General features: G+C 35.5%; 1 protein-coding gene across 2 annotated transcripts in view; it reads left to right on the top strand.

Annotated features, from left to right (window-relative positions):
• PTPRD (protein tyrosine phosphatase, receptor type, D) overlaps positions 1–26,668 on the top strand; it is a 290,979-nt gene that overhangs the window by 214,969 nt on the left and 49,342 nt on the right. For both annotated transcript variants that reach the window (XM_010586057.1, XM_010586056.1), the window contains 2 exons: positions 4,272–4,369; positions 16,134–16,257. In XM_010586057.1, the coding sequence (XP_010584359.1) occupies positions 4,272–4,369; positions 16,134–16,257 (222 nt within the window). The remainder of the gene's footprint in view (positions 1–4,271; positions 4,370–16,133; positions 16,258–26,668) is intronic.

Here is a 26,668-nt window from a genome sequence, read left to right as displayed (position 1 = left end):
TTATAATAGCTGTTGCAGAACAACGTATTTCTCTAGAGCTAATCTTGTAAATGTAGCTTTGTACACAAGATGTAAGATCTCTCACTGGCTTAGCTCTAACTGTATGAAAAAGAAATTTTAAAGTAACAGTAGTTTTTCTGTCAAATATACTAAAGGCATCCTTGCTAAATATTCATGAATGCCAAATTCCTACTGAATCAGGGTCATTTTTCATTTTTTCCATTTTCTATGTCCAAATTTTAAGTATGTATTTCTTTCTACCTTTTTGATAAGGGCAAGTATCAGTAACAGTAACCACTGTTACTGATTCCTTCCTTCTTCCATAAAGGGACAACATCTTAATCAACATAGATTGGTACGTTGGAGGTTATTCTGTGTTATTAAAGAAAAATGAGGATGTAATAAATCAGCTTTTAAAATCACAGAGTATTAATTCAATGTGGACACGAAATACAACTCGTAAAGAAATTTATGTGAAAATAAAGTGTCACATTTTCAGTTCATCTAGGTTGTAGTCTGCATACTTGCATCCATGCACTTTGTTTAATTTCTAACTTCCTTCTTGTTGATTGTGGGCATGTCAACCTACAGGTCCAAATCCGTAAATAAATGTGTGCTTCTTAAATGTTTTTAAAAGCCCTTATCATAAAACCCTGACAACAAACAAAATCCTAATTTAACGCACTAACGACAAGGCCAAAACACCCACTTTTTTCAGTGGAGTAAAGGAGTATGCTTAACAGGTTTAATGTCTGTTAATATGCAGATGAATTCTGACCTTTCTCTCTCAGTTTTTTCTTGCAATTGTGGCACATATGGTATCCCATGTTCCTTAGTCATGTATTTACTGCAGATTAATCAGAAGATCGTTCTACACTGTAATTAAACCATACATTCTCATTTAATTCACATGGAGGGGTTACTACTAGGCTGCATAAGATCAACCGCATTTGGCAATCTTCTACCAAATCTGGAAATAAAAGCTTCTTATGGATACAATTTCAGCTGTGTTTTGCATGTGTTTTTGGTTTGGGCTTTTTTTCTGTTTGAGTTTTTAAGTGGTTTTATCTCTTTCTTTTCTTATTTTAAAGAAAGTTTGAAAGCATGTTTTCAGCACGGTGTTTCTTTTGACTTTCTAGCATGTCACAGGATCTGTTGTAATTTAGCTGTATTTTGTCTTTATTTTTTTGTGTTTTCATAGCATATGTTGATTGATGTGGAGATGTGTCAGCAAATAAGTGTATTTTCTTATTTGTAGACACAAAAAAAGTGTGTTTAGCTGGTGGGTTGAGTCAAGTTCTACACCTGCTGTTCACATGCAGCTCACATTACGCTCAGTAGGAGCCTCACGCTTTTGCATGTGATATGATGAGATCTTAAAATGTTCTTTCATAGCATATTCTGTTATGATGCTTGTTACGATTCATAGACTGATTACATAACAAAAGTCCTCCAGCAGTTCTTTCAAAAAGTAGCTACTTTTATCATCTCAGTAGAGCACATTTTACATATTTAAAAGATGAAAATACACCAAATGTAATTACTTCACTTTGTAAGTTAACTGCAAAATATTATTTGAAGAAAGGTTATGTGTCCAAGTGATAAGTGCCTGAAATGATTTGTGGAGAAAGGGGTTATATGCAGTCAAAATTTGCCAATTTTTGCAGTTGAAAATAGTTCCTTTTTTTCCTTAGAAAAGATAGTTTTATGTCAAGTTTCATTTTGCACAAAGTGTTTAACATGAAATCTCCCCTTAGGAATGTCAGGTGGCATATAGTGGAATATACAAACAAAAATAGTATAAAAAAGAACTGATGTTCAGCATCTTAAAAAAAATTCCTGCACAGTAAGCTAATTATTGAGATTTGTGTTCATGATGCTGGTGGTTTAGTCAGGTTCATGACCAGGTCTCATTCTCTCTGGTTTTATGTCCTTTATGTTTACAAAGGTAACTGGACCTTTAGACTTCTTAGTTGAGTTTCCAGATGCTGTTTTGTGCATGTCTGAAGTGCCTGTATGTACGAGATTGATTGATTATGATGATCTACTGCTGTTACTAATTTGTTTCCCATTTCCGATTGGCTTTTACTTTTTACAGCTTTGAGCAGTAATTCAGTCCCCTACGCCTCCCTGATTGGCTCTGTGTCCTCCCTCTCTAGCCAAACTACCACTCAATCCTTATATGATAATAACTCTCTCCCACGATTCGCTCGAAAAGGTCTAAACATCTTTGTCTATTATTTTCTCTGTTCAAGCACTGTTTTAGATGTACATCAGTCCACCTCCATTTCTGGATCGATCTAGAGTTCTCTTGTGCCTTTTCACTCACATATTTTCCATAGGGGTGCTTGATCTGGATCAATCAGTGTAATTATTAGATGTCACCCACACTCATTTTGAGAATAGCAAAGTTCTATTAAGTGAAATTTCTGAGAAAATGGGAGACAACCAGAACTGATTCAAATAAATTAGTACTTATGGACTAATTTTTTAATTGCAATTTGTAAGAAATCTCCCCATTATATCTGAATATTCTGCTTTGTTAGCTGACTGACAGCTTGCCTTAATATCTGCTTTAAATAATGTCTCACCATCACAGATGTGCTATGTAGGTAATATATAAATATATATGTATAGGTCAGAAGAATTAGGGCCAGTGCTGCTGGACATTATTTTGGACTCTAGTATGATGCCTGAAATGTCAAAGAATCAAAAATAAAACAAGAATTAAAAAAAAAAAAAGAAAAAAGAAAAACATGCTATGGTGTGACTGTGTTGCAACCACATGGTCATTTTCAGCTACATTTACAGGAAATGCAAGTTAACTATCTTAGGCATGCTCTTGAAATTCATGGTGACAAAGCAAACTGCATTGTGTAACATGGCTTCCAGCTTGAGCCCCCTTGAGTCATCACTATTTTATCTTTGTAATTTCAAGAGATCCTGGGGTTCACTAGGTTAATTCTTCTAGCCAGCTCTGATTTCTTCCCAGAAGCAATTGAAAACTCACTTTCATTTTAGGTGTGATAGTATAAAGCATGAAAAGAAGAATGTAAGCATTTTGGAGAAGGGTCGTGAAGACTAATAGTGTGAAACACACAAATTTTTGCCTGGCAAATCTTCAGCTGGCAGATTGTTCTAGTTGACCCCACATCTTTTCTTTCTTTTGCCATTCTGTCCTTCTTTTGCCTTTCTGTCCCTATACTTCCTTCCACAACCATCTCTATCTCCGGTTCCCAGCTCTTCTTTTTCACTCAGTATCTTCATCAGTGGACAAAGATGTTTACACCTGAAGTAGATTGTAGGTACTTTTGGGGGTTGATAAATGGGGTTTCAGATTAAGCATGTTTTAAGGTACTAGTGCAGTCAGTATGTGTGTCCAGCCAAACTGTACAACCCCTGCCTCTACAATCTGCTACTAGTGAAAACATTTTTGAAGTTATAATTGTCTGATGTCCAATGTTGTCTTCAGTGACTGTTGTCTAAAAGCAATGGTGCATGTTATTCTAGTCATTCATAGTTGCATGTGAATATCACTCACCTCAAAATTTTGTAAAATATTTAAGTATTTCTAATTTAGTCAGAATATGTAGTTTGTCTTCTAGACCTTGATACATTATTATTAATCCTCAAGCTATCCATTTCATTTTTTATAATTTATTTTATAAGTTAGTTTTATGTTGGTTTGAGGTTTCTTTGGGTTTTTACCATTTCCTTTGCAGGTTCAGGTGTCTCACGTTACCTCGGTAACCTTCATTCTTCAAGTTCGTTTTTCTTGATTATGCATAAGTCACTTTGTTTTCTGTCAAAACACTATTCTTTCCCCTTTAGGGCTCTTTCAGTGTCTGTTTCTCAGCTCACCTTTCCTCATCTAATTCAATGGAGTTTCCATTTCATGCAGTGCAGGAGAAGGAGTTTGAAATGACATTAAGAGTCATTACTCAAAGCAGAGGTCGACATCAGGTCTAACTCTCTCATTTTTCCATGCCTAGCTAACCTCATTGACTCATATCACAGTAACTCTTTCCTCTACACTAGGAATGTTAGCTTTGGGAATATGCTTGGTGAATTCTTTTAATTTGGCTTCAGAGCTCATCTATCCAGAGCATGTCCTGCTTTGAGTAACCAAACTATTTGCCTGCTTATCTCACATATGACATCTTTACTACTTACACATTTCTAGCCATTCTAACTACTGTATTTTCTAAATTTTAGAGCAATGCCATCACTGTAGTTTACTTTAAATTTTGTTCTTCTTTCTTGTTCAACAGGTATGGCCAGTCATCCCCCAATACCTATCTTGGAACTTGCAGATCACATTGAAAGATTGAAAGCAAATGACAATTTGAAGTTCTCACAGGAGTATGAGGTAATTTTCCCCACATTCTCATTATTCAAATTGTTTAACACGTCATGCTTTCTGTTTCCCTAGACTTTTCTCTGATATGTACCCAACCTGACTGATGGTGCAAGTTTTGTATGATATTAAAACCACGATAAAAGAGCTCTCTGTGTAAAATGACTATGTTGGTGAGGTGGCTCATTTGTGTATAACAATCTATTCTCTTTTTATAAGGATATGTGTCAGGCAGATTCCATGGGCACATACTTGAAGTGGTGTGTGAATGATACAGCATTTATTCTTTTTAATATACACAAACATCCATATACTTTGCAGTTAAAAGATCCATAGATTATCTGAAAAATCTCCTGTGTAATGTTGACAGGACATACACAGTACAAGCTCCAAAGAAGTTACGGTCCACTGTGTTAATTCTGCATGTATTAAAAGAATTTGCAATTGCCTGGTGTCTTTCCTAATATAACAGTTTCAAGACATTGTATTTTCTTCCTGTCAATAATACCACCTTCATAATCTGTGAATGATGGTCTATAAGAACATGAAAGAATTTAACCGGAGAGAGTAATCATTTACAAGCCACCTAGTCAGTAATCCATGGAGTATACGTCCCCAGACAGGCATTGATGCTGTGGAGAGTAACAGGCTCTCATGTCAGTAATTTGTGGCTAAAGGGATTTAGGTAGCGATCCATTAAACAGAGCAAATTATAGCTGTTTCTTCAATGCCAATATTGTCTGTGTCAAAAATCTGTGGATGAACTATGCACAGAACCATCAGAAAAAGAATGCTTCTTTAGAGCAGCTATGGGCTGTCGTGTCAGTGATCCAAGTATTAACAGCTCCCAGAGGGATCACTGACAGAGTATTTTCTTTATAATCTGTTGTGTCGCTAATCTTTGCTTAAAACTCCCCAAGACTTTGTTAGCATGGTGGAGTAAAAACCCATGTTACTCTCATTTCTTAGGGACTGCACATTCTTTGCATATGAAGGTTCATACAAACACTGACAGTGAAATAAAAAACACTGAAGAAGACTTTCGCATGTTGGTTCCATAGTAATATGTGATTGCATGGTACAGAGAACCTGTAAATGCCCAATGTACTTAAAAAGCTTTGACAGAAAATTTTAGAAATGAATACTAACTACTATGACAGAGAACTACAATTGCTTATTATTTAATTGAAGGCGCTGTTCAGGAAAACCTTAAGACTGTTCTAAAAAGGAATCTCATTAGTTTTCAAAAGGAAAATATAGTCTCAACAGTTCATGAAAATAAGTTTGTTTGAAGAGCATCTCAGGATTGCTGTTTATTGTTGCAATCACAAAAAAATGTGGGAGTATCTCCTCACATTTCTATGTGTAAATCCTGTGTTGTTAAGTACGAAGATTGTAGCATATAAAAAATCAGACAGGGAAATCTATGTAACAGGATGTTCACCAGAAAAAAAGCTAACATTTGGTAGAAATTTGACAATCGTTTCCTGTTGTACTCTAGGCATATTCCTTGGAATATCTGTGTAGGAAATTCCATTTAATAAATAAAAAATGTCATTACAAGTGATGTAACGTAGTATAACTTCAATTTAAAAAAAAAATACACCATTACTACCTCTTGAGCATGTTGTGGAGATGACGTGGTTCTTCTTATGCTGTAATATAACTTAAACGTTTTAGTGGTTTATGCTTCCTTTATTATTTAATTCATTAAAATCATCTTGAGGACATAATCTTAACCATTTATAGACAGCATTGTGAAGACACATTAAATCATTAAATTCTTAATATCTGTCCCTCCAGAACTTTTTAACAGTCTGTGTAAACAGCTCAGCTTTCACATTCTCTCTTTTTTTTTTTTTTTTTTTTTTTTTACAAAACATACCAGCTGGGGCAGAGTGATCAGACATTCAAGATTAAAATGTGGGCAACTGTAGGTCAACATCAAGCTTCATTCACATTGCTTTGCCCAAGGATTTTCAACATTTGTCTTTAAATCCCAGCTTTAGAGATACCACTTCATTGCCATCTAGTCCAAGTTTCATCCATTTTGAAACAGAATTAGTGAAAAGCAGTGCTATTTGATATCATGGTCTGGTCTAGGCAGTGGACTAAGGCTGCAGTTTGATGATCACTGTAAGTCATCTCCCTGTCTTGGCTGTGCATTCCTGTTGTCTCTCTTGTGCCAATCCTGGCACTAGTGCATGTGCAGCTGTTCAAGGATTATCTCAGGAAATAGATTCAGCTGAAAACTAATTGTTTTATTTTTCTTTGCTGTTTTTGGTTGGATCAATTCCCTGAACTAGCTCACCACACGGCTGCATGAACTCTAGTGCCAGCACAAGAGAGCTGGTGGGAACATTTGTGGTTGGGTATTGGGACCTTCTCTTTAAGCAGCAGTCCTCACTAATGTCCCTTAAAGGCAACTATCTGATTCTGAGGCAGAAATGAGTACAGATGGTAACTGTCCAGTTATTATCACTTCACATTGCATTTGAAATGGTGGCACAGAAAGAAAAAGAGGTATTTTTCTTCTTCAAGAGTTAAAAGTATAACATGCAGCAGGAAACCACTGACCTTAATGGATAGCAATAAAGTCCTCCAGTTAATTCCCATTTGGGGAAACAAACATTTTTCATCAGTTACCACTGATGAAATTTTTGTTTTCATAATGCCCTTTCCTCCTTGGCATTCCATTATTTTATTTTACTTTTTATGGAATTTCTTACATTGCATGGATGAAATTCTTCAAAAATAGACTGCTAGTATGCAACAATTGTTAAGGCAACTTTGTGATACCATAAAATTATATATATATAATATCCTGATGAACACTGACTTCTCATGCAGCTCGTAGAATTTCTTTCAGGAGGTTAGCTCCATTTCAAAAGGATGTTCTAATTATTTTTTAGCACACCTTACTTTATTTGCCACTTCAAAAGAATTACTTGTTTCACAACTCGAACACATCTTTTCATATTATATGCGCAGCTGTTCAGCAGTATTTGAATACTTGCTCCTGTTCCATCCTTGCTCCTGTTTCATCCACTGCTTTTTGATCAAAATTTCTGCTCAAAATTCCATACAAGTTTGGTTTTCTCCTTTTGGAAGAGTTTCACTTCCTTGCCTGTTCCCACTTTCTCTTCAGACAGTCAGAAACCTCCCTGTCCCTTCATTACTTCCAAAAGAGAGAAAAAAGTTCTCTCACAGAAGACGCACATCTACATGCTGTCTCCTCTGCTGATTTATACCCTCTGGCATAATTTTTTAATGAAACCCCCTAACTTCCTTGCACCCTCCTAGGGAAGGTGAAGGGAAACTTCTTTGTAGACCTAGACCATGAGAGAAGACAGGATTGTTTTCTTCAAATAAACCTAAACTCAACCCACTATTCTCCATTCATCTGACACAGTTTACCAAATGGGGTTTTTTTAGTGTGGGGTTTTTTTTTCCTAAGAATACGTTCCTTTTTGTGCTGTGTGAAAACTAGTTGAAAAAGAATCTAAAATTGCTGTTAAAGAAATAATAATTCCAAACTGCATCTCTCTGCACTCTGGTTCTGGAAGGAACATCCAGGGTAAAGTGGTAAGTTGGGAAAGGAGGTATTGCAAAAAAGTAAGTAGCAATATGCACGGTATAAACTATGTAATCGTAGGGGGGGCGGGGGAGGGGGGGAATAGAACTCCTTCATTACTATGATGTGGTAAAAGGAGTGTATTCTCCAATGTAGACCATCTTCCAGCTGTGTAAACTTTTCTAAGCTTCGATGTCTTTGATTGAAAGAGTTCCTACTTCTACAAGTCTTCAGAAACTATTTCATAGTGTCCTCTTCAGGGCTTCTGCTACCTCAGCTTTTAGAGGGGGTGATCGTGAGAACAGTGGAGACTTGCATCATTATACTTCTCTCACAACTTTACCTTGAATACCAGATTTCATGGGAGAACAGGGGCCAAGCCTTAATGATTATGACTATTGCAAGATTTAAATAAACTTTTAATTCACCTGTTGGATAAAGTAGTTTTGTAGTTATAGCATAGATAGTGCTATGTCCTCTTCTCAATAAAATTAATCTCTACTTCAAAATAAACTTCATAATCCTTCATTAATTATTATTAGCTTGCAATCTCCAAGCCTTAGCAAAATGTTGGTTTACCATGTTAACATGACATATCCTTTATGTCATATAGGTCTTTTGTATTCCCTAATTTAAAGGCAAGATTCTTGACCCCAACTGATTATTATGAAGCTTTTGCTGGCTTTGGCAGTTTCAGTGGGATTTTTATGTAATGCAAGGCTCCATATGGACTTGACAGCTGCTAAGCAGAAAGCCATATTCATAAGAAACTGACCTTTATATTTTATCTCCTTCTTCACTCAGGCTTCAGAATTTAACAATAAAAAGCAGTCATAGAGATAGACTAAATCAGAACAGTAATGTTCTGCCTACTTTATGCAATACACTAGATGTATTTGTAAAGTTATTTCCTCCTATAACATAGAACAGAAAATCTGTTCCTCTAAAGCAGATTCCTGAGTCGTGTAAAATAGTTTCACATTTATTATCTGAGATCTGTAGTCATAGCTTTACTCCCTTAAGGAAGCAGATACAGATTCCTATCATTTTTGTGGAACCTGTCACTGCAACACAAAATTACACTACCGGCCTCTGTGTGTTATTTTATATGATTTACTTTCCGTGTATGTGTGTGTGCACTGGTTAACTAGTGTTACAAGAAGTTCTATATAATTTTAATGTTTTTCCTCATCAGGCTTCTTTCTGTAATTTACAGCCAGTCTTTTGCTTTAACACTGAGTATTGGAAAAGATGAAGATGCATTTTGACTCTGTGCCACACTGGTGTACTCCTACAAGTTTTATTGCAGCTTTCCAGTATCAGTGGGTAGGATTTGTGATGAGAAAACAATTTACTGAATATAGTACATTTATTTTTTGTATCTTAAGCTGCAACAAGGTGAACACTGGACACTAAAACACAATAAATCTTATATAGTAGAAGCACATATAAAACTTATTATTGATATAAAACACTTTAAAAGAACAGATAACCTACTGAATTAATCTTTACCAAAGAAACAGCTACACTTAACTGCCATATCATTACTGATAATAGTGACTCATATGCAAAAATCAATTTCTTCTTAGAAAAAATGTGTTTTCTATTCTTTATCTTTACAATAGTTTCCTCTTTCTAATATTAAAAACATCATTTATTGGTATTCTGTAACTTTACTTTCATAGGATGTGCTCCATTTATAAACAATTAGTGTAGTCAGTGAACAATGAAAAGTTGTCTTCTTATTAACAGCACATATGCTGTTGCATTCACCTAGGTTGTTTGGTGCTTTGTTCCACCTAGGATAGTATCCGAGCCAGCAGGATACCTATGATAGAGAGTATTAAAGACATAATGCAGGAATCTGAAGTGGCACTAGTCAAGATTTATAGTAGTGTATTAACTCCTTCCTTTGTGGTGTGGATGCTTCCTTGTGATATCAGCATTTTTTTTTTATGCTTATATAATTAAAAGAATATTCAGATAAAAGAAAGCTGGTGTTATCAGATTAGGGTGCTGGGTTTTGGTCTGATACCTGATGCTATTTTGCCAAGGAATTCCACAGAGATGGTTGAAATAGTCAAATACTGTAATAAATGTCAGTTTTATTTTGCCCAACTGAAAACAGTGATATGTGTAGGAAGAGAAAAGTGGTGCACTCCTTATAGCAAGAAAAATTATTCAATGACAGATTGTGTAGGTCATTATAGGTAAAACTGAGTTTTGTGGGGGCTTTTTAGAAAGATTCATCTGCAATACTTTTAGGGGTTTTATGAAGGAAAATTGGATCAGTGAAGAATTTCACTCCTTTACTCCTTTCTTAAAAAAACAAATGTTGTCAGTGCTTTAAAACTATATTGAAAATTTAAAGCAGCACTGGTGTCTCATGAGACAATTACAAAGTTTAGTGTTTAAGAGCTGCTGTATTTCATGTACTATATAAAACAAAACAACAGGATACTTTAATCACAAGAAGATTTAAACTAAGCAATGTTCTTCTTTACTCAAGTATTCTTCTGCTCCTGATACTTATTTCCTACATGAAGTTGAGTGTAATCCTCTGGTTTTAACACAAAATTATTTCCACCACAACTGGTTATCTTATTACAGACAAAGGACTTTAATTACAGGTGGAGAATAAACAGGTTATGCTTAAGACTGGAGGCAAAGAAATACAAAACAGTAGGAATGGTTCTTATAAGTTAGGTTTTCTAAAGCTTTTATGTAATAGACTGTCCTTCAAAGATGTTTTCAAATAATGATTGTTTTCCTCTTTAAGTATACTTTATTTATATGCATATATAGCTTGTTTAATTCCATTGGAATCAGGTTTTACATGATCTCATTTGTCATAGGAATATTAGCTTCATAATGTAGAGGAAATATCTTTGTTCTTGAGAGGGGTTTGGCAAAAGCCTTAGTTGTATTTCTAGCTACTCCTGAACAGTTGGGTCTCTTTTCTTCAAGAGTTAACAGGAAATGTCTCATCTGTGCATTTTTAACTGGTTTAGGACCACGATACAAACTTATCTTGGAGTTCCAAAGAAGATATAGCCATGCAAAAACATGGGTCCCCCATGTCTTTTGAAAATGGCAGCCTTTACAGCGTGATGTGGAAAACTCTGCCTTAATAAGAAAACATAATTTCAGTTAGCAAGTTGTCATGATCGTGTATTAATGCTAATGCATCTAGCATTCATGTTTTGGTAAAGCAGTATGTACATCTCATCCTATTAGCCAGTTTTCTGCATAATACAATAGCACCCTATTATAAATTCATCAGCTATGATACGAAATTCTCATCACAATCACTGACATTGTTAAAAGAGGGTCAAATTGTTCATTTTTATGGGTACCTGACTACTTTCTCCAGTTTTGCAGTCTATTTGCATTGTCTTCTCTCAAATTTGTCTTTTTCATTGTTGTTTCTCTACCTTGTCTTAGGTTTCTCTGTGACCCAGTGCTTTTTGATGATTTAATTTGAATCTCAAACACAGCACCTACAGTGCTGGAAAATTTTTTACAGGACATGCTTCCTTCCCCTTCTGGGCTTGTGAAACCTGTGCAGTAACTCACAATCGCCATGACACACAAAGACTCAAGCCTGCTGGCTCTTAATTTGCTGGCATAGTCATCCTTAGTACAGCACTGTTCCAGGGCAGGCAGACACATGTCAGGTTACACCAGGAAGGGTGGCATTTTGTCATACTCATTCCTTGCCCAGTACTGTACCAGGCTATACTCCTGGAAGATTCATGATCACAGCAGGGAACGTTTGCTTCTCGTTTAAATAAAGGAAAACTTCACAATGAGCAGGTACAGAGTTTACTGGAGGGGGGTTGTTTGAAATTCTTCTAGAAACACTTTTTGATTACCATGATTCATAGTCAAACAACTACTTTATGGATGGTGCATTGTACTAGTAAATATTGCTCAGGTCTTTTCCTAGTAACGGATCAGACTTTTTTTTCGGCAGCCAACCATTTAGAACACAATAGCTGAAAGATTAGTCAAAGCATGGGAGGGTAATAACAGTATTACAGATATCTTTATTTCTTTTGCACAAAGCACCCATACTACATAGTTATGCTATGGAGAAATCCACTTCTTTGTTAATGACAGCTTTATTGAAGCAAGCTTTCAGAATGAATATACTAGAAATCCTATTAAAGTGCCATCCATTAAACCATTAAAGCACTCATTAAAACTGTTAGTACAGACTTGTTATTCATGAGTTATTGGTCTTTCACACTTCTGAAATGTGTCTGCCAATACCATTCTACTCTTTGTTCCAGTGTGGCTATTAAGTCTGAGGAAATATAGATCAATTTTCTTTTGCCAAAACAGTGCTTTGTGGGAGGATAGTAAGGCCACAAAGTGGTTCAGATTGGTGAGAAAAACAGGAAAGATTAAAGTTCAGTCCATTTGCCTGATTTTGACATAATTTATGTTAACTATGTCTGCTTGCAGGCCTAAATATTAATCACTGAATTACACCATCTGGCCATACATCATACAAAGAAGTGAATGGGGAATATAGTATGCTGCTTTGATGAACATATTCTCATCTACTTCTACAAATAGCTGACAGAAAGCTGCTGTTTGATTTTTTTTTTAGTATTGAAAAGCAGCTTTAGATCACTTAAACAGTAAGGAGTGAAAAGGGGAAGAATAATACTGAACAGCTGAAGCTAAGCTTTAAATGTAAAGTATTCTTAATAATATATAAATTCACATTAACAATAGGTATAATATAGAGCTGAAGCTTTTTCTCGTAATGGGTAAGAATCTACTTAGATCATAATTTTCTAAGTGCAACTGTATATGCAAAAATGCACCTTAAACTTCATGTTTGCAAGGAGTTGTAATTGTGAACAGATAATTTATGGTTTCTTCTTTTTTTTTTTAGTTTGTGTATAACTTTTTTATTTTTGATACGGTAAAGCCCTAGTCCTGCAGTCCAGGCTCAAAAGTAGCAGCATGTTAGTCAACCAGTTTATTCTGTTATTTTCTAGTTTTTTTGTCAAGTGTGAAGAGAAAGTGTGTGTGACATCTTATATAGGGAAGTAATTTCTAGAATATTTGAGCACTGTGGGTAAGAACCTAAACTCCTTCAGGTTTATGTCTACAGCAATGCAGGGCAGTGTTGCCTTATTCTGGGTCTATGGGCTGCTCTTTAGCTAGCATGTTTGCATGTATGCCTCTCAAAATATTTTGACTACGTAGTCACAGATAGTGTAGATGTGCTTTATTCCTGGTCAAGTAATTAATTTTATTCAAAACTTTATTTAGAGTATAATGCATTAATATATTGAGAACATCTACTGTTTATTTTGAAATTACGATGTTTGTGTTCTAAATGATTGCTAGAATTCTGAGCTAAACCAATGCTAATTACTTTCTAAAATACTGAAAACTTGACCTGCAAACATCCTGCACAAGTTATCTTACTCACCTCCATTCACTCAAAAAAGAAAAGAGGGGAGATTCTTGCTGAGATAAGTCATTATGTAAATTTCATTGCTTTTCAAGTCAGATGATGTAGATGAATTGCTGGTCAGCTGATAAAGGGGTATATTACATGTCTTAAATATACTATATATGCATATGACTTTCCTCTTCCCAGTGCTTATGGAAATGTGCTCCAAATTCTTTCTCTTCACCTTAGATTACATAAATAGCACTTAGCAGTAAAGATAAAAATATTTGTGTTTTTAAATGAAGCAGTGCTTACCTGCTTCAATATTCTATCAGCCATCCATTTCAGAGGATGGAAGAATATTACTGTGATGAAACTAAATTGTAAGAAAATAGAATAAAAATTTTACTCCTTTGTTGATAAATAGGAATTTCATTGTGTAGTGAGAAAAAGTAATGTTTTGGTCAAAGAAGGATCAAGCCCTAGTATTGGAAGGATCAGGTTGCTATGTTTACACTTAAGCACAGCACAGAAGGGACAAGTGGCAAGAATACCAACTGGGTGACAGTTTGTTGTTCCTATATATGAAAACAAAATACAATAAGGCAGAAAAAAAGCCATCAACAGTTTTAATGTTAATAACTACTTTATTCAGATACTAACTTAGTAAGAGTAAAATATTAATGCTATTGATGTATTAAGATATGTTAAGCATATTCCCACAAATTGCTAAGATTGTGAACACAAATACTGCTTTTAAAAAAAAATAATTGGGGGGGGACACACAAAAATTCTGTGGAGATTAAAAGAAATCAGATTCATTCAGAGCTGCAAACCATTTAAGAACACCTTTTGTACTGTTAGTAACACACACAGTGGTACAACTCAAGTGAATCATATCCAAACCACAAGTAAAATTTCCATGCCCTTCATCATGCTCCCAAGCAGTTCATTTCTTCTTTATTCCTTTAAAAAGTCCTGTTTCATTTCCTCTTGAGGGAGGAGCTGCCACACACTCTGCGTCAGCTACTATAGGTAAAGCAGTATGCAAAGGGTGAGCCAGAACCTGAACTGTCACACTCATCTGCTCAGCAAATCTCAGCTAGGTTATGCTGGGGAGCTCAGCCAGGCCCAACTCCAGAGGACTATAATTAAAGTTAGAAAAATTCAGGAAAATTAGCTGGTAACTGTTACAGAAGTTAAGTGAGTCTAAGGTATTAATAGATAGGATAAGGTACTGGGACTTGGTTTCCTAAACAGAAATGCTGGGGTACTCTTAAGACCTCTCTCTCAGGCAGTCAGGCAAAATGAATTTTTTTAGAATAATCTCAAGAAAGAAGCAAAGTCATTCACTGAATGTTACATAAATAAATTGTCTAAGATATGTAAAGGTGCGTAAGAATGAAGTAGTTTTCTGAGTGGCCGAATAGTAATTATTAATCTAAGAGATAAATCCTAATAGATCACACTAACTAATTTTACACATATTCTTTGTCTGATATTACCTACTCTAATAGATTACAGGCCAAATTTCATTTACATTAACATAAAGTGGACTCACAGCTGTTGTAACCCTGGAAGGACTCAGTATAAGCGATGTAAAAGTGATGGCTTGATGCTGTAGTGGCAGTATGGAGCTTCCAACTTGTGCTTTGTTGCTGGTCTATTCATGGAAAGTGAACATAGCATTTGTTAACTGCCCCATCTAGGCTTACCTGTGTCATTAGTTTTTTACAATTTATAGCAACCTGGCATAAGGAACTGCTGATTGTTACCAGGATTAAGCAAAGGGCATGAGCCGCAAACCATAGTTGCATATATGTGTTGATGAAACAATTTTAAGGTCTCTAATGTTACAGAAAGTGAAAAGTAAAACAATACATTATTAATTGTGACTTCTCAGTATGAGATGACCTTTCATACAGCCAGTACCATAACAGGCATAAGCAGGTACCATCTGTTATGTATTTTGTATTTACCCAGCTGTATGTATACCTCAACCATAGAGGTAAAAGTAGTAGAGCCTGGAGTCTTCTACTGCTGGTGAAGGATGAAGGAGTGTGGGTCAAGCTTCAGTAACTCCATCCTGGAACATGAAGGAAGCAGAACATAAACAGTGGTTCTAGGACCATATAATTATGTGTATAAATAACAGATCATTAAAATTTCAAATATGCCTGAATTGCTCTCTTACTTATGAGTCAAGGAAATAAAAATCAGTTCTCTTTATGTTGTCCCTGGGTGATATGCAGTTGGTTCCCTGAGCAGCACTGGTATCATGTGTTGGCCTGGCATCAAAACAAAATAACAGAAACAACATTATTTTTCTTGTGGAAAACTTCTTCAGGAACATTTGGAATTTATTTAGTAAACAGGGCACTGAATTGTTTGAACATGTCCACTTAGTAATAGAGAAAGATAAAAATATTTATTCCCCTTCATCCCAGTGTTTTTGAGATTTCCGTCATTTTTTTCATTCTCTCTTATGCTAGAAACCCTCACGTGCCAAACTGAGTGAAAAGATGAAAAGATGGATAGCATACCCTTGCCTTTCTGAAGAGAAAGCCTTGCATTTGAAAAGCTTATGGTTTGACTACCTGGTGGAAATTTCAGATGCATAAATACAAAATGCTTTATATAATAAGATATAATATGTTACAATGTATCCCAGTGTCATAATTTTCTTTCAAAAGCAAAATATTTCCAAAGTAAACTATGGGAGCATATGGTTTGTAATGATTATAAATAGTTTCCTTTTCTTTTCTTCTCTTTGTTTTTTGAAGTCTATTGATCCTGGTCAGCAGTTCACATGGGAACACTCCAACCTGGAAGTAAACAAACCAAAGAACAGATACGCGAATGTAATTGCATATGACCATTCTCGTGTTCTACTCTCAGCAATAGAAGGTAAGGAGACCTTTAGACTTAAACTAATTAAATCCTAAAATCCAATATAATTTTACTTCCTGATATCTTTGCATAGTAATATAAAGAAGTGTTAATTAAAATACTTCCAGTAAATTCCTATGCAATCTTCTTCTGATGTTCATTCTCAGTAATTCATTATGAAAATTCGCTATAATTGACACAGGGTCACATATAGCACTGAATGCATCAGGTCCCTGTGTGTATGCCAAGTGTTATCTAAAGTAAATTATAATTGCTGTTTACTTATATTAATTCTGCAAAGCAAATATAGCAGTAACCATGCATGAATTGAGGTTTTTGTCGATCAATGACATTATCGACATATCTGATTATTGAGTTTCAGTTGCCAAATCCTTATTGTGGGGAAAAAAAACCAGTTCAACTTCATGTTCTCAGGGACAATTTTGAGAACTTTCTGATAAAACTTAACTTTTCTTCTTTTCCATTTTACAATCTGAATGTTAAACAAGAGTGTTTAAACAAATGCCCACATGCAGACGTTGAAAGCTCAGTATTTCACTGCCAAAGATTGGCAGAGGAGTATAATGAGAGCTCTTCATTATATCTTTCTTTGACAAAAAACTTTAAAAAAATATAAACATTTTAGAGTTAACTTAAGCAAAATGTCCAAGGTGATCAGCACTGGGTATTGTGTCTCCCTTACCAAGCGCTAAAGCAATGGGAAGCACTGGTTTTCACTCAGTTTTCTTTTCTTACCAGTTCTGCCTTACCATTAACCTGCTTCCTGGGATGAAGACAAATTTTCAGTTTATCATATGTTGTTGACAGTCAGGTATTAATGATAGCCGGAACATAATTGATTACATAATTAAGTGAAACAATATAAATGAAAATAAAATTTGCCTTTAATAAAGCTGATAGGCCTTGCATACGATACATAAGATGTAGGGAACTGTATTCAAGGTCATAATTATTTCAGTCCTAACATGCTACAAGTTAAACTGCAAGGTGTTTTAATTTACAGTTATAAACAGCTTCTTATCTTTGGCTACTCCAGACCTGAAGACATTGGATATAGGAGGGACAATATTTATAGGTGTAGTCCATTTTAATATTAGCTGCTTGGTGAAGGAAAAGGCAGTCCCACTGGTTGAAGTTTAGATCTTTCCTTACTTATTGAAGCTGTATACCGTGGGCTTTGATAACACAGATAAGAGCTTCTCAAATGTATTAGAAAATTTAAATGATTGCCTTGAAGATTTTGCATATAATCTGCTTATATTTTTTCCACCTCTGAGGCTCATATAGCAGTTCTGACAAGATTTTTTGTAACGTCACTTACAACTTTTCACATTGCCTTGTAGAAGAAAATAGCTGTAAGAAAACCTACCGCTACCTGGTAGAACTACCTGTATCAATACTGAAAAGAGGGTATTTTAATTAGCATTATATGTGATGTGATTCAAGAAAAATATCCCTTTCTATGTCAGTGGTCCAGACAAGAGAACTAAGTACATGGTCTGGAAAGGCCAGGAACAACAACTGGACAGCTATTCTGAACAGTTATGTAAAGTTGTTTGGAACAAAATGTTTAACTCAGAAATAAGACTGTTTGACAGAAGAATCAAGATTTTCACAGGATTTTGTCTGGAAAAAGAGTTGTGTAATGGGGGTAAGAAGGAGAGGAAAAAATCTAATTACAGATAAAGGTATTTGTTAATTTATAAGTCAGATATCTGGGCTTAAAAAGGTCTGCCAGCATCGCCTTCATGTAAATGACCCATGAAATTTGGTTCCCTTAAAGAAAATGAACATATTCAGAGAATGGGAAAAAAATTTAAGAAGCAAAACAGAAAACATTAGTCAAAGTAATTAAAAGTTTCAAATTACACAGTACCTTAGAGTACTTTTAAAAATAATAGATAGCAAAAATAAGAAAAAAATCTACATTGTACCTGTGGGAAAGGACTGACTATTTTCAGGAGCAGGGTCACCATACAGTTAAACTGTAATGTTTGATTCCCTTTTCTAAGTGAGAAATACCACGATAAGGCTAAAATTTCTAACCCTATAACAGTCAGTAACCCTAAACAGACAAATACTATAGGACTTTGACATATCAGTGTTAGATATAAAACCATAAGTGGGATTTTGACCCATTTGGTGATTTGCAAAATTTTAAGTATTTTCTCAGTCTTCAGTTTATGGTGAAAGAAGCAACATAAATCAAATATTAAATCCTGGTTTATGCTAGGATAATTTGTCTTGAAAACAGTAATAAATGAGTATTTAATTATCCTTTTAAATTTTTCCCTCTGTTTGATTTTACATGATAGTGTTTCTAAAATTTTGTGTGTGTACCTTTGTAAGTTTAATACGTTGGTCTTAATATTTATTAATAAGCGCTTCTCTTTCTCTTTCAAGTTTTAAGTAAGTATTCCTACAATTAAAATATGCTGTCTGCCTAGCATTTTAATTAGTTGACAGCTGTGTTTGTTTTTATGCTACCAGGGAAATCAATACTTTGAATATTGTTTTTTTTAAAAAATTCTCCTTTACCTATATTACTAAACAAGTTGATCAGGACGTAAATTTGGACTCTGTTACATTTTGTTACAATTATATGGAGAATATTTGGTTGGATTTTATATATAGGCCTTAGCTGCAATTCTTTTGTGACCTTAAGACTAATATTATCAGTGACATTTGAGTAATAACTGTGTTCTTTCTAAGATGAAAAGCTCCATTCTACACCTAGCCACTTGGTTCCTATTTGAAAGCAAATGTATATGAACAAGAAACTAAGCATCTGCCAAGCTGTAATCCCTCACTGATGGTCACTTTGCCTCTTGATGGTGTTGCACAGACATGGAATGCTATAATTGCTACTCTAGAATGGGGCACAAAGCTGGTTTTGTTCAGTTGCCCGTCTCTGACTGTAGTCAATATAAAGCGATTCCTGGAAGGTCTTAAGGAGCATGTAGTAGAGATTTCCAATTACTTCTTTCCACCCATTGATAATATCAAGTTGTTAAAAATTGCATTAGCCCTGAAACACAAGGCTTAGTAACACTTTCAAAGTGGGGTTTTTGGTACCTTTTATAAGTCTTGTTACACATGTTCAGACCTGGTTTTGAATCCCTGCTACATTCTTGACCTCTGTAATTACATATAGCATGGAGTTCCACAACAGAATTTCTCACTTTGCAAGTAGTTTTTATATTATTAAACTCACCACTGTTTACATTTGATTACATTAGATGTCCCTTTTGAAGGAAAACTCAGATTACTTGTTGTAATTTGAATTTCTACCTGAAAGAAAATACTACTTTGCAAAATTTTGTTCCCATGTTCTTGAAACCTTATCGCTCCTGTTGTTCTATCTTTTGATGTGTGTGAGAGGGACACTTGGAATTTTACAGTATAATGAAAGAATGTTATAACATTGTGACGTTCACTGTATGCATCTAAGTGGAATTGAGGGCAGAATTTACCGATTAAAAGAGAAATACATCAAGTTAAAACAGCTAGGCCTGTGATCTTAAACCTCTAAAGAGTAAATAAAATCCTGGGAATAAAATGTTTAAATATTCTGCATTTTAAAAAGTCTTGCCAGTTCTTTTAGGAGACATCCAAGACAAAAGTCTGGCATATGTGACATGGATTTGCATAATGCTAGTGATTAAAAAAAAATTAAAAAATAGTATCTATCATATTTCAGCAGTGCAGTTTTTGTTTGACGGGAAATCTAATGCCTTTAAAATGCTGCTAAAGCTAGACATTTCTGACTGTAATATAAACGGTCAAGAAAGAAAAAGGCAAGAAACTGCTATTATTCCTATTTGTCTGATTGCTGGTTATTGGTTAATTATCATCTATGTATGATCTATCTAGTATGTAGCCCATGATCTTTAGATTTAGAAAGTATTTTGGTCAATATAAATTCTTCAACATCTACTGAACAGTCATGGACTATGCAAATTATTTGCACGCTCTCGCATTTGTGTTGCATTCTGCTAATAATATGTAATTACACACTTAGAGTAATTGTATGTCTCTTCCCCCTGCACACCTGGAGTGCTTTAAAAGCAACAAAAGTGTTTCAGTGATGAGGTAACGAGGTACAGAATGATCAGTGAAGTAGACTTCATGGTGTAGAAGTTTCTATGAAGCAGACTTCACAGAATAGACTTCACAGTGGCTGTCTCAATAGCAATGCCGAGACAAGTTGTCAGAGTATAATAATTTTGGCCTATGGATCTACTTAGGTGTTATAGTTGTAACTTAATGACAAAAATGCTGTCATTCTCGATACCCTAAAAATCATTTCAGAACTATTCTGACTTTTTCCTGTGTACATACCCACATGGTCCATTGAGGAAGGCTTCAGTAAAACATCCAGTGACTTTGTTCTTGAATGGGTAATGAAGATTTGGCACCTCAAAATTTACTGTACACACTCATACTGAAACTGGTTTTTGCAGGAATTACCAAACTAGAAACCATTTCATGTCATGTTGGTAGAGGCATTCATCAGCCCTTTTAGTGCATCATTTAGAGGTATAAATGAATATTTCCATCAAAAAAAGACTCCTTTAATAGATAACTTTGGTGTTACTTAGTCCTGACGAGTTGGAGAATCACTAAATCAAGTTTCAGACAGCGGTAAAGTAATCACAGTCTGATGACATCATGTTGGATTTCAATATCTGCTTTGCACTATTATGCAACATACTGATATCTCAATGTATTGTGGCCAGTGTGCTGGCACAATGCTGTTATGTGTACCTCTGAGGAACTGCACGGAACAATGTTTACTTTCATTCTGTACCCTTTCTTAATACTAGCAAACTTTTAAAACAAAACAAAACAAAAACTTCCTTTCTTTTCCTTAACAGAGCTCCTCCTGTTTCCCAGCCCATTTTTCTGCTGCATACCATCCAAGTTTCTCATCTTGCCTGCAGATCTTCTACAGCTCCTGGTTCTTTGTTTCCATCCCTACATTTCACGTTTTTCGGATTTTTCTCCCCTTTTTCTTTTCCTTTCAAATACTTGTCTTCTGTCCTCTACACAATCCCTTTCTTTGTCCTGCTTAATTCTGTATCTTCTGCCCACCCCTTCTTCCCTATATAATTCTCTATAATTCAACATTTCACTCATTCCATGTCTTCCATCCTATCCCTCTTCACTAGACTGTCCTAGTCCTAATAGTCCATCCACAATCGAGCAATCTATAGGTTTTCTTTTTCTGTTGTTTCTTTTTTCTTCTTACCTTGCATTGTTAGGATGATCTGTAGTAAATTTTCCTCAGTCTTTGTAAAAAGCTTTCATTTTACCAATATTCATTACTACAATATCTTCATTGATCTTGTGCTGCTTCATTTTTCAGTGAGTTCTTACAGTACAGATTTGTACTTAGACCATTTGAATTTGATAATCTCCTTAACTATATAGATTTTATGTTACAAAAACTTCTACTTAAACAGTTGTTACTGGCACCTAGTAGCTACCGTACTTCATTTTTGCTCTGACATAGTTAGAAACAGCAGTCATTGATTTAAACCATAGTAGAGCTTCTTCAGCATTTTGACTTCATCATTGCATTTTTCCAAGTTGTTTACAAGCACGACAGAATTTAATCCTATTACTTCCTGCTCTTTTTATGACTAACAGCACATCTCTTAGGAAAGCAGTACAGAAACAAAAGTTTATGGTTTAATTTGTTTTAAATAGAAAGGCTGTTCAGTACTTAGCCTTTGTAAAGGCTTGAAATAATTTCATGATTTGATTTCAGTTTGTGAATAGAACGTGAAGTCTAAAGCTATTTAAGATTATAACTGTCTTCAGGAAATCAAGTGAATAATTCTGAGGTCTACATTATTAGCCTTGTGGATCTGAGTCTATGTTGCAGCAAACTCTACTGTCATCTCAGTTCATGAGTACAGTCTCAGCATAGATCGGGAGCTATAAAGTTCATTTTTTTAATCTTTTGCACTTTAATTGTGGCATTGGCTAATTTTCTTTCATTGCTTATTCACTCTTACTCTGTAAAATCTGGACTGCTTTGTTCTCCTGAGATATTTGAAAAAGGGAAGTCTTTTATGCTCAGCTACTCATCTGATTCTTCCCCCATTGTACTCAATTCCTGTCTGGCAGAATAACAATATTGCAGACTCTGGTCATTCATCACCATAGTTGAAAAGGCTGCTAGAAAATAGTTATGGTAGAATTATGATCTGGAAGCTTAGTCTTTAGCTGACTTTTTGTGCAGAAACTGTCTCTGCCTTCATGAAACTTGTAAAAGTCAGGTTATACTGCATGGATTACCCTATATTTATACTTCAGGTATGCCATCCTGAATCTTTAGTAAACCCCACTGATGCCAATAGACTTAGTTAAGGTTCATATCGATATAACTGAAGACAGAATTTGGTTGCTTTGTCCCCTTCTTGACCTGTGTTTTTACAGAACAACTGACCTTTCTTAACTATTAAACCCAAATTTAAGTAATAATGGCAATTGCTGCTGTGCTTGTGGGTATGTTACCTTCAAGCTATGGAAGCTAACAAAGGTTTGCAGGATTTCATTGTACTGCAGTCAAACTAGTTGTGATTTGATTGTTTTTGCACTATTAGACTTGACAGAGAATTGTTCAGTTTTCTTAGCTCAGAATGGGGTTATGGCCAGAAAAGTCATTGCAGAAAGTGACATTTTAATATTTAGATTTATTTGCCTTTGATAATTTCTGCTTGCTCAGTGTAGATATTTACACATGTTCAGGTTTTGTATTTTTAAACTGTTATTTTTAAACTGTGCACACTTCATTAGGCCTCTTATGATAAGGCACCTTCCTAGGAGGTCTTTAAGTTTATGCATTGTGGAGACATAGCTGATGAAGCAAAAACTGGAGTGGCAAAGTGTGAGACAGAAAGTGAGAATGAGAGAATGGTATTACAGAATACAAAAGGATTTTGGAATGGAGTGTGAAACCAAGGTCATGCATGAAAACAGTGGTGAAAAGAGACTCAGTGTGAGAAATGGGTATGATACTTGAACAGACTATGAGAACGGATGGAGAACAAAGAAAACACCTAATGGATACTGTGTGTGAGAGAGACAATGGAGCTGAGCATTGTGAATCCTATTGCTCTCGATCTCAGTAGAGATATAACCCTATACGGTACTGTATTCTGCTAGAGATAAACCCTTGATGAAAATCTTGCAGTGCAGTGTTAGAGCAGCACCTAGTTTTTCCCCAAACTACATTAGTTAAGTCATTAAGAGTTGCTCAGGTCCTGTGGTAAATGAACTTTCCTTTCCATGTCCCAGCCACATCCTTTTCATGCACCATAAGGCTGAGTTGCCTTGTGAAAGGATTTTTCTGGCTAAAGAACAGACAGGGGGTTTTGTGTCCTCTTGATAAAAGGCAAGTGGAGAAATAGAGTAGAAATTTCCACTTTAACCTAGCTGGGAAGAAATCCTCTTTTCAAATATCAGTAGTTGTTAATCTTAATTCCTTCTTACTTGCATCTGTGATCAAGGAAGGCATAATCTGGAAGCTTTTCTTGATTCTAATTTAAAGAATTAAATTCAAAGAACTTCTAAAAATTAGAAATTATTTATTTTAATATGATTTATCAATAAATTTAATACAACTTAGTAAGTAGCAAGGGTATTTATAATTTTAGACTTTCTGGGTTTTTTTACATCAGGTACTAGGATTGACTGCTCAGATTTGTAAAGATCATTCTTTACTGCACAGTTTGCAATACTTCTCATACTTAATTTTTGAGCTGTTTGTGCAGTATCAGCTCCAGAGGACAGCTTTCCCAGAAGATCATTTAACCACTTTACAAAGTGTTGGTTTTCTTTTTCATTTTTTCCTTAGGCTTTTATTTATAACATATGCTTCAAAGTATGATACCAGGCATCATAATATAATTCTAATTTATGCAGAAAGCATTTCTTACCAGCTTTCCCAGTTCCTTTGGTAATAATACCCAGTTGGTGTAGATTTCTCCTGCTGGCTTCGTTTTTCTTTCTCATCTGTTTTGTGAAAAAATGTTTTATTATCTTGATAAAGGAAGAAAATATGGCATTGTGCCTGACAGTTGTATTTTCTAAGTCATTAATTCCAATATCCACAATAAGAAGTGCCATGTAAAAAAGTTTCAACTCTACAGGAGTGAGGCTTTTGAACTCCAATTTCTGCTTTCCATGGAGGGAGATCATGCTTTTCAGCTATAGGTTTTTTAAAGGGTTTAAAGGGTTTAAAGGGTTTTTGTTTTGTTTTATTTTTCTCCAAGAAGAGACTTTCAATCAGTTCTAATCATAGTCAACCACTCTTCCTGTGCCCATCCATGCATCTTGGCTGAGGAGTGCCATTTGCTGCCTCTCTTGTGCTTCTGAAGTTACAAACTCTTTCCTTCCCTGAAATATTTTGCCAGATTTTTCCTTTAATTGTACAGAAAGACAAATCAAATTAAAATTTCTGTTTAAATATCATTTGAACATATAAAACAAGAAAATTATTAAGCTTTCTTGGGCATAAAGGCAAAATTTTATGCCAGACTACGGTAACCCATAATCTGAATAATTTCAAGATTATACTGGCTCTTAATTAGTGTCACAGTTAATCAGTGGGTTTGTTCATTACTAAGTAAGTAGTGGAATGAAACACTAAGCTTACCCAGAATGAGTGGAGAAACTCTTCAAATTGTAGCTAAAAACAAATAAACAAAAACATGTTGAAGAGGTACCTCTACTTTCCATTCAAATTCAGATTATTTCAGAGGACATTTTCAGATGTATGCCACTGGTTGTCAGGAACAACAGGAGTGTGCAGCCCCTATAATTCCTGGTTTGGCATCACCAGCAGGAGACCATACATCAGAACAGATTTGGAGCTGAAAGCTTGAGAAACATTTCTTTAAAGATATTTGATAATTTATTGTGTTTCATAGCCAAAGAAATCCAAATCTTCCTTTGTGGCATGAAGATAGTCACAGCTTTAGAATAAGCCAGGGAGCTTGTATCTCCTTCCCTCTCTTTTGAAACAGTTTGTGGAACCTGACCGAACCCTGGGGTTGTAAACTTGGGCATGGCAGATAGATCGGCTGTGTAAACATAAATCATTCATTTCTGCTCAAAGACTTAACTTCTGTTAATTACTTCAACAAACCTTTTGTGATGCACAGTTCTGTATTTTGGCTAACTCTTCTGGGGAACGCTTCCATGTTCAACACTGCAGTAGTGTGGGAAACACTGCTTTGCCATCCTACCAGCACTGAGATCTCACATGCGTATCTTTTCTTCCTCACGTCATCGGTTAGAAAAACAGCAGTGACATCAAAAATGGTTCCTGCCATGCTTTGTCTTCCAACATGCACATAGTCTGAGTTAAAAGCTAGACACTGCACTGCTGCATCCAGGAGGGATGGCACTGAGACCTGTATGTCCATGTTTACACCTTTCTGTGAGCATGGCTGCCTTATTACTCCAGACTAGTAACATGATCTTCACCACACCCAACACTCACCTTGGCAGGCAGCATGTTAGGGTCCAGCTCTCAGTACAGACATAGCATTGCATACCCTCAGTGTAATGCTTCAGTTGTAGATCTTTGTTTCAACCTAGCTTTTCCACAGAGTACGTCTCTCTAGATCATCTGTCTCTTGAAAAAGAAGTTGTTAATTCAGGTTCTTACTGATAATTCCTCCAAATGTGTGTCTCCTGAAGTTTTAACTGAATTGCACTAAATTTTTTTTTTTTTTTTTTGGCCATAGTTATAAAACTGTCTTCCTTACTGCTTCATTCCACCATTTATAGCTCCTCTCCTGTTTTCTTTGTAACTTTGTGACTTTTTTCTCGTTAAGTACTTTAGAGGTAGTATGTGAACTTCAGTATTTTTGTAGAACATATGTCCTGGTTTCAGCTGGGACAGAGTTAATTGTCTTCCTAGTAGCTGGTACAGTGCTATGTTTTGAGCTCAGTATGCGAAGAATGTTGATAACACTGATGTTTTCAGTTGTTGCTAAGTAGTGTTTAGTCTAAAGTCAAGGATTTTTCAGCTTCTCATGCCCAGCCAGGGCAAAAGCTGGAGGGGCACAAGAAGTTGGCACGGGACACAGATAGGGCAGCTGACCCAAACTGGCCAATGGTGTATTCCATACCATGGGACGTCCCATCTAGTTTAGGAACTGGGAAGTGGGAGCAGGGAATCGCCGCTCGGGGACTGGCTGGGTGTCGGTCGGCGGGTGGTGAGCAATTGCCCTGCGCATCATTTGTACATTTCAATCCTTTTATTACTACTGTTGTCATTTTATTAGTGTTATCGTTATCATTATTAGTTTCTTCTTTTCTGTTCTATTAAACCGTTCTTATCTCAACCCACGAGTTAGATCGGCAGCAGGGTTGAGGAGGTACTTTC

Source organism: Haliaeetus leucocephalus, unplaced genomic scaffold (assembly GCF_000737465.1).
Source record: "Haliaeetus leucocephalus isolate CR32 unplaced genomic scaffold, Haliaeetus_leucocephalus-4.0 Scaffold139, whole genome shotgun sequence".
NCBI lineage: Eukaryota > Metazoa > Chordata > Aves > Accipitriformes > Accipitridae > Haliaeetus > Haliaeetus leucocephalus.
Note: the sequence above shows the minus strand (reverse complement) of the source record. Positions and strands in the feature narration are given on the sequence as shown.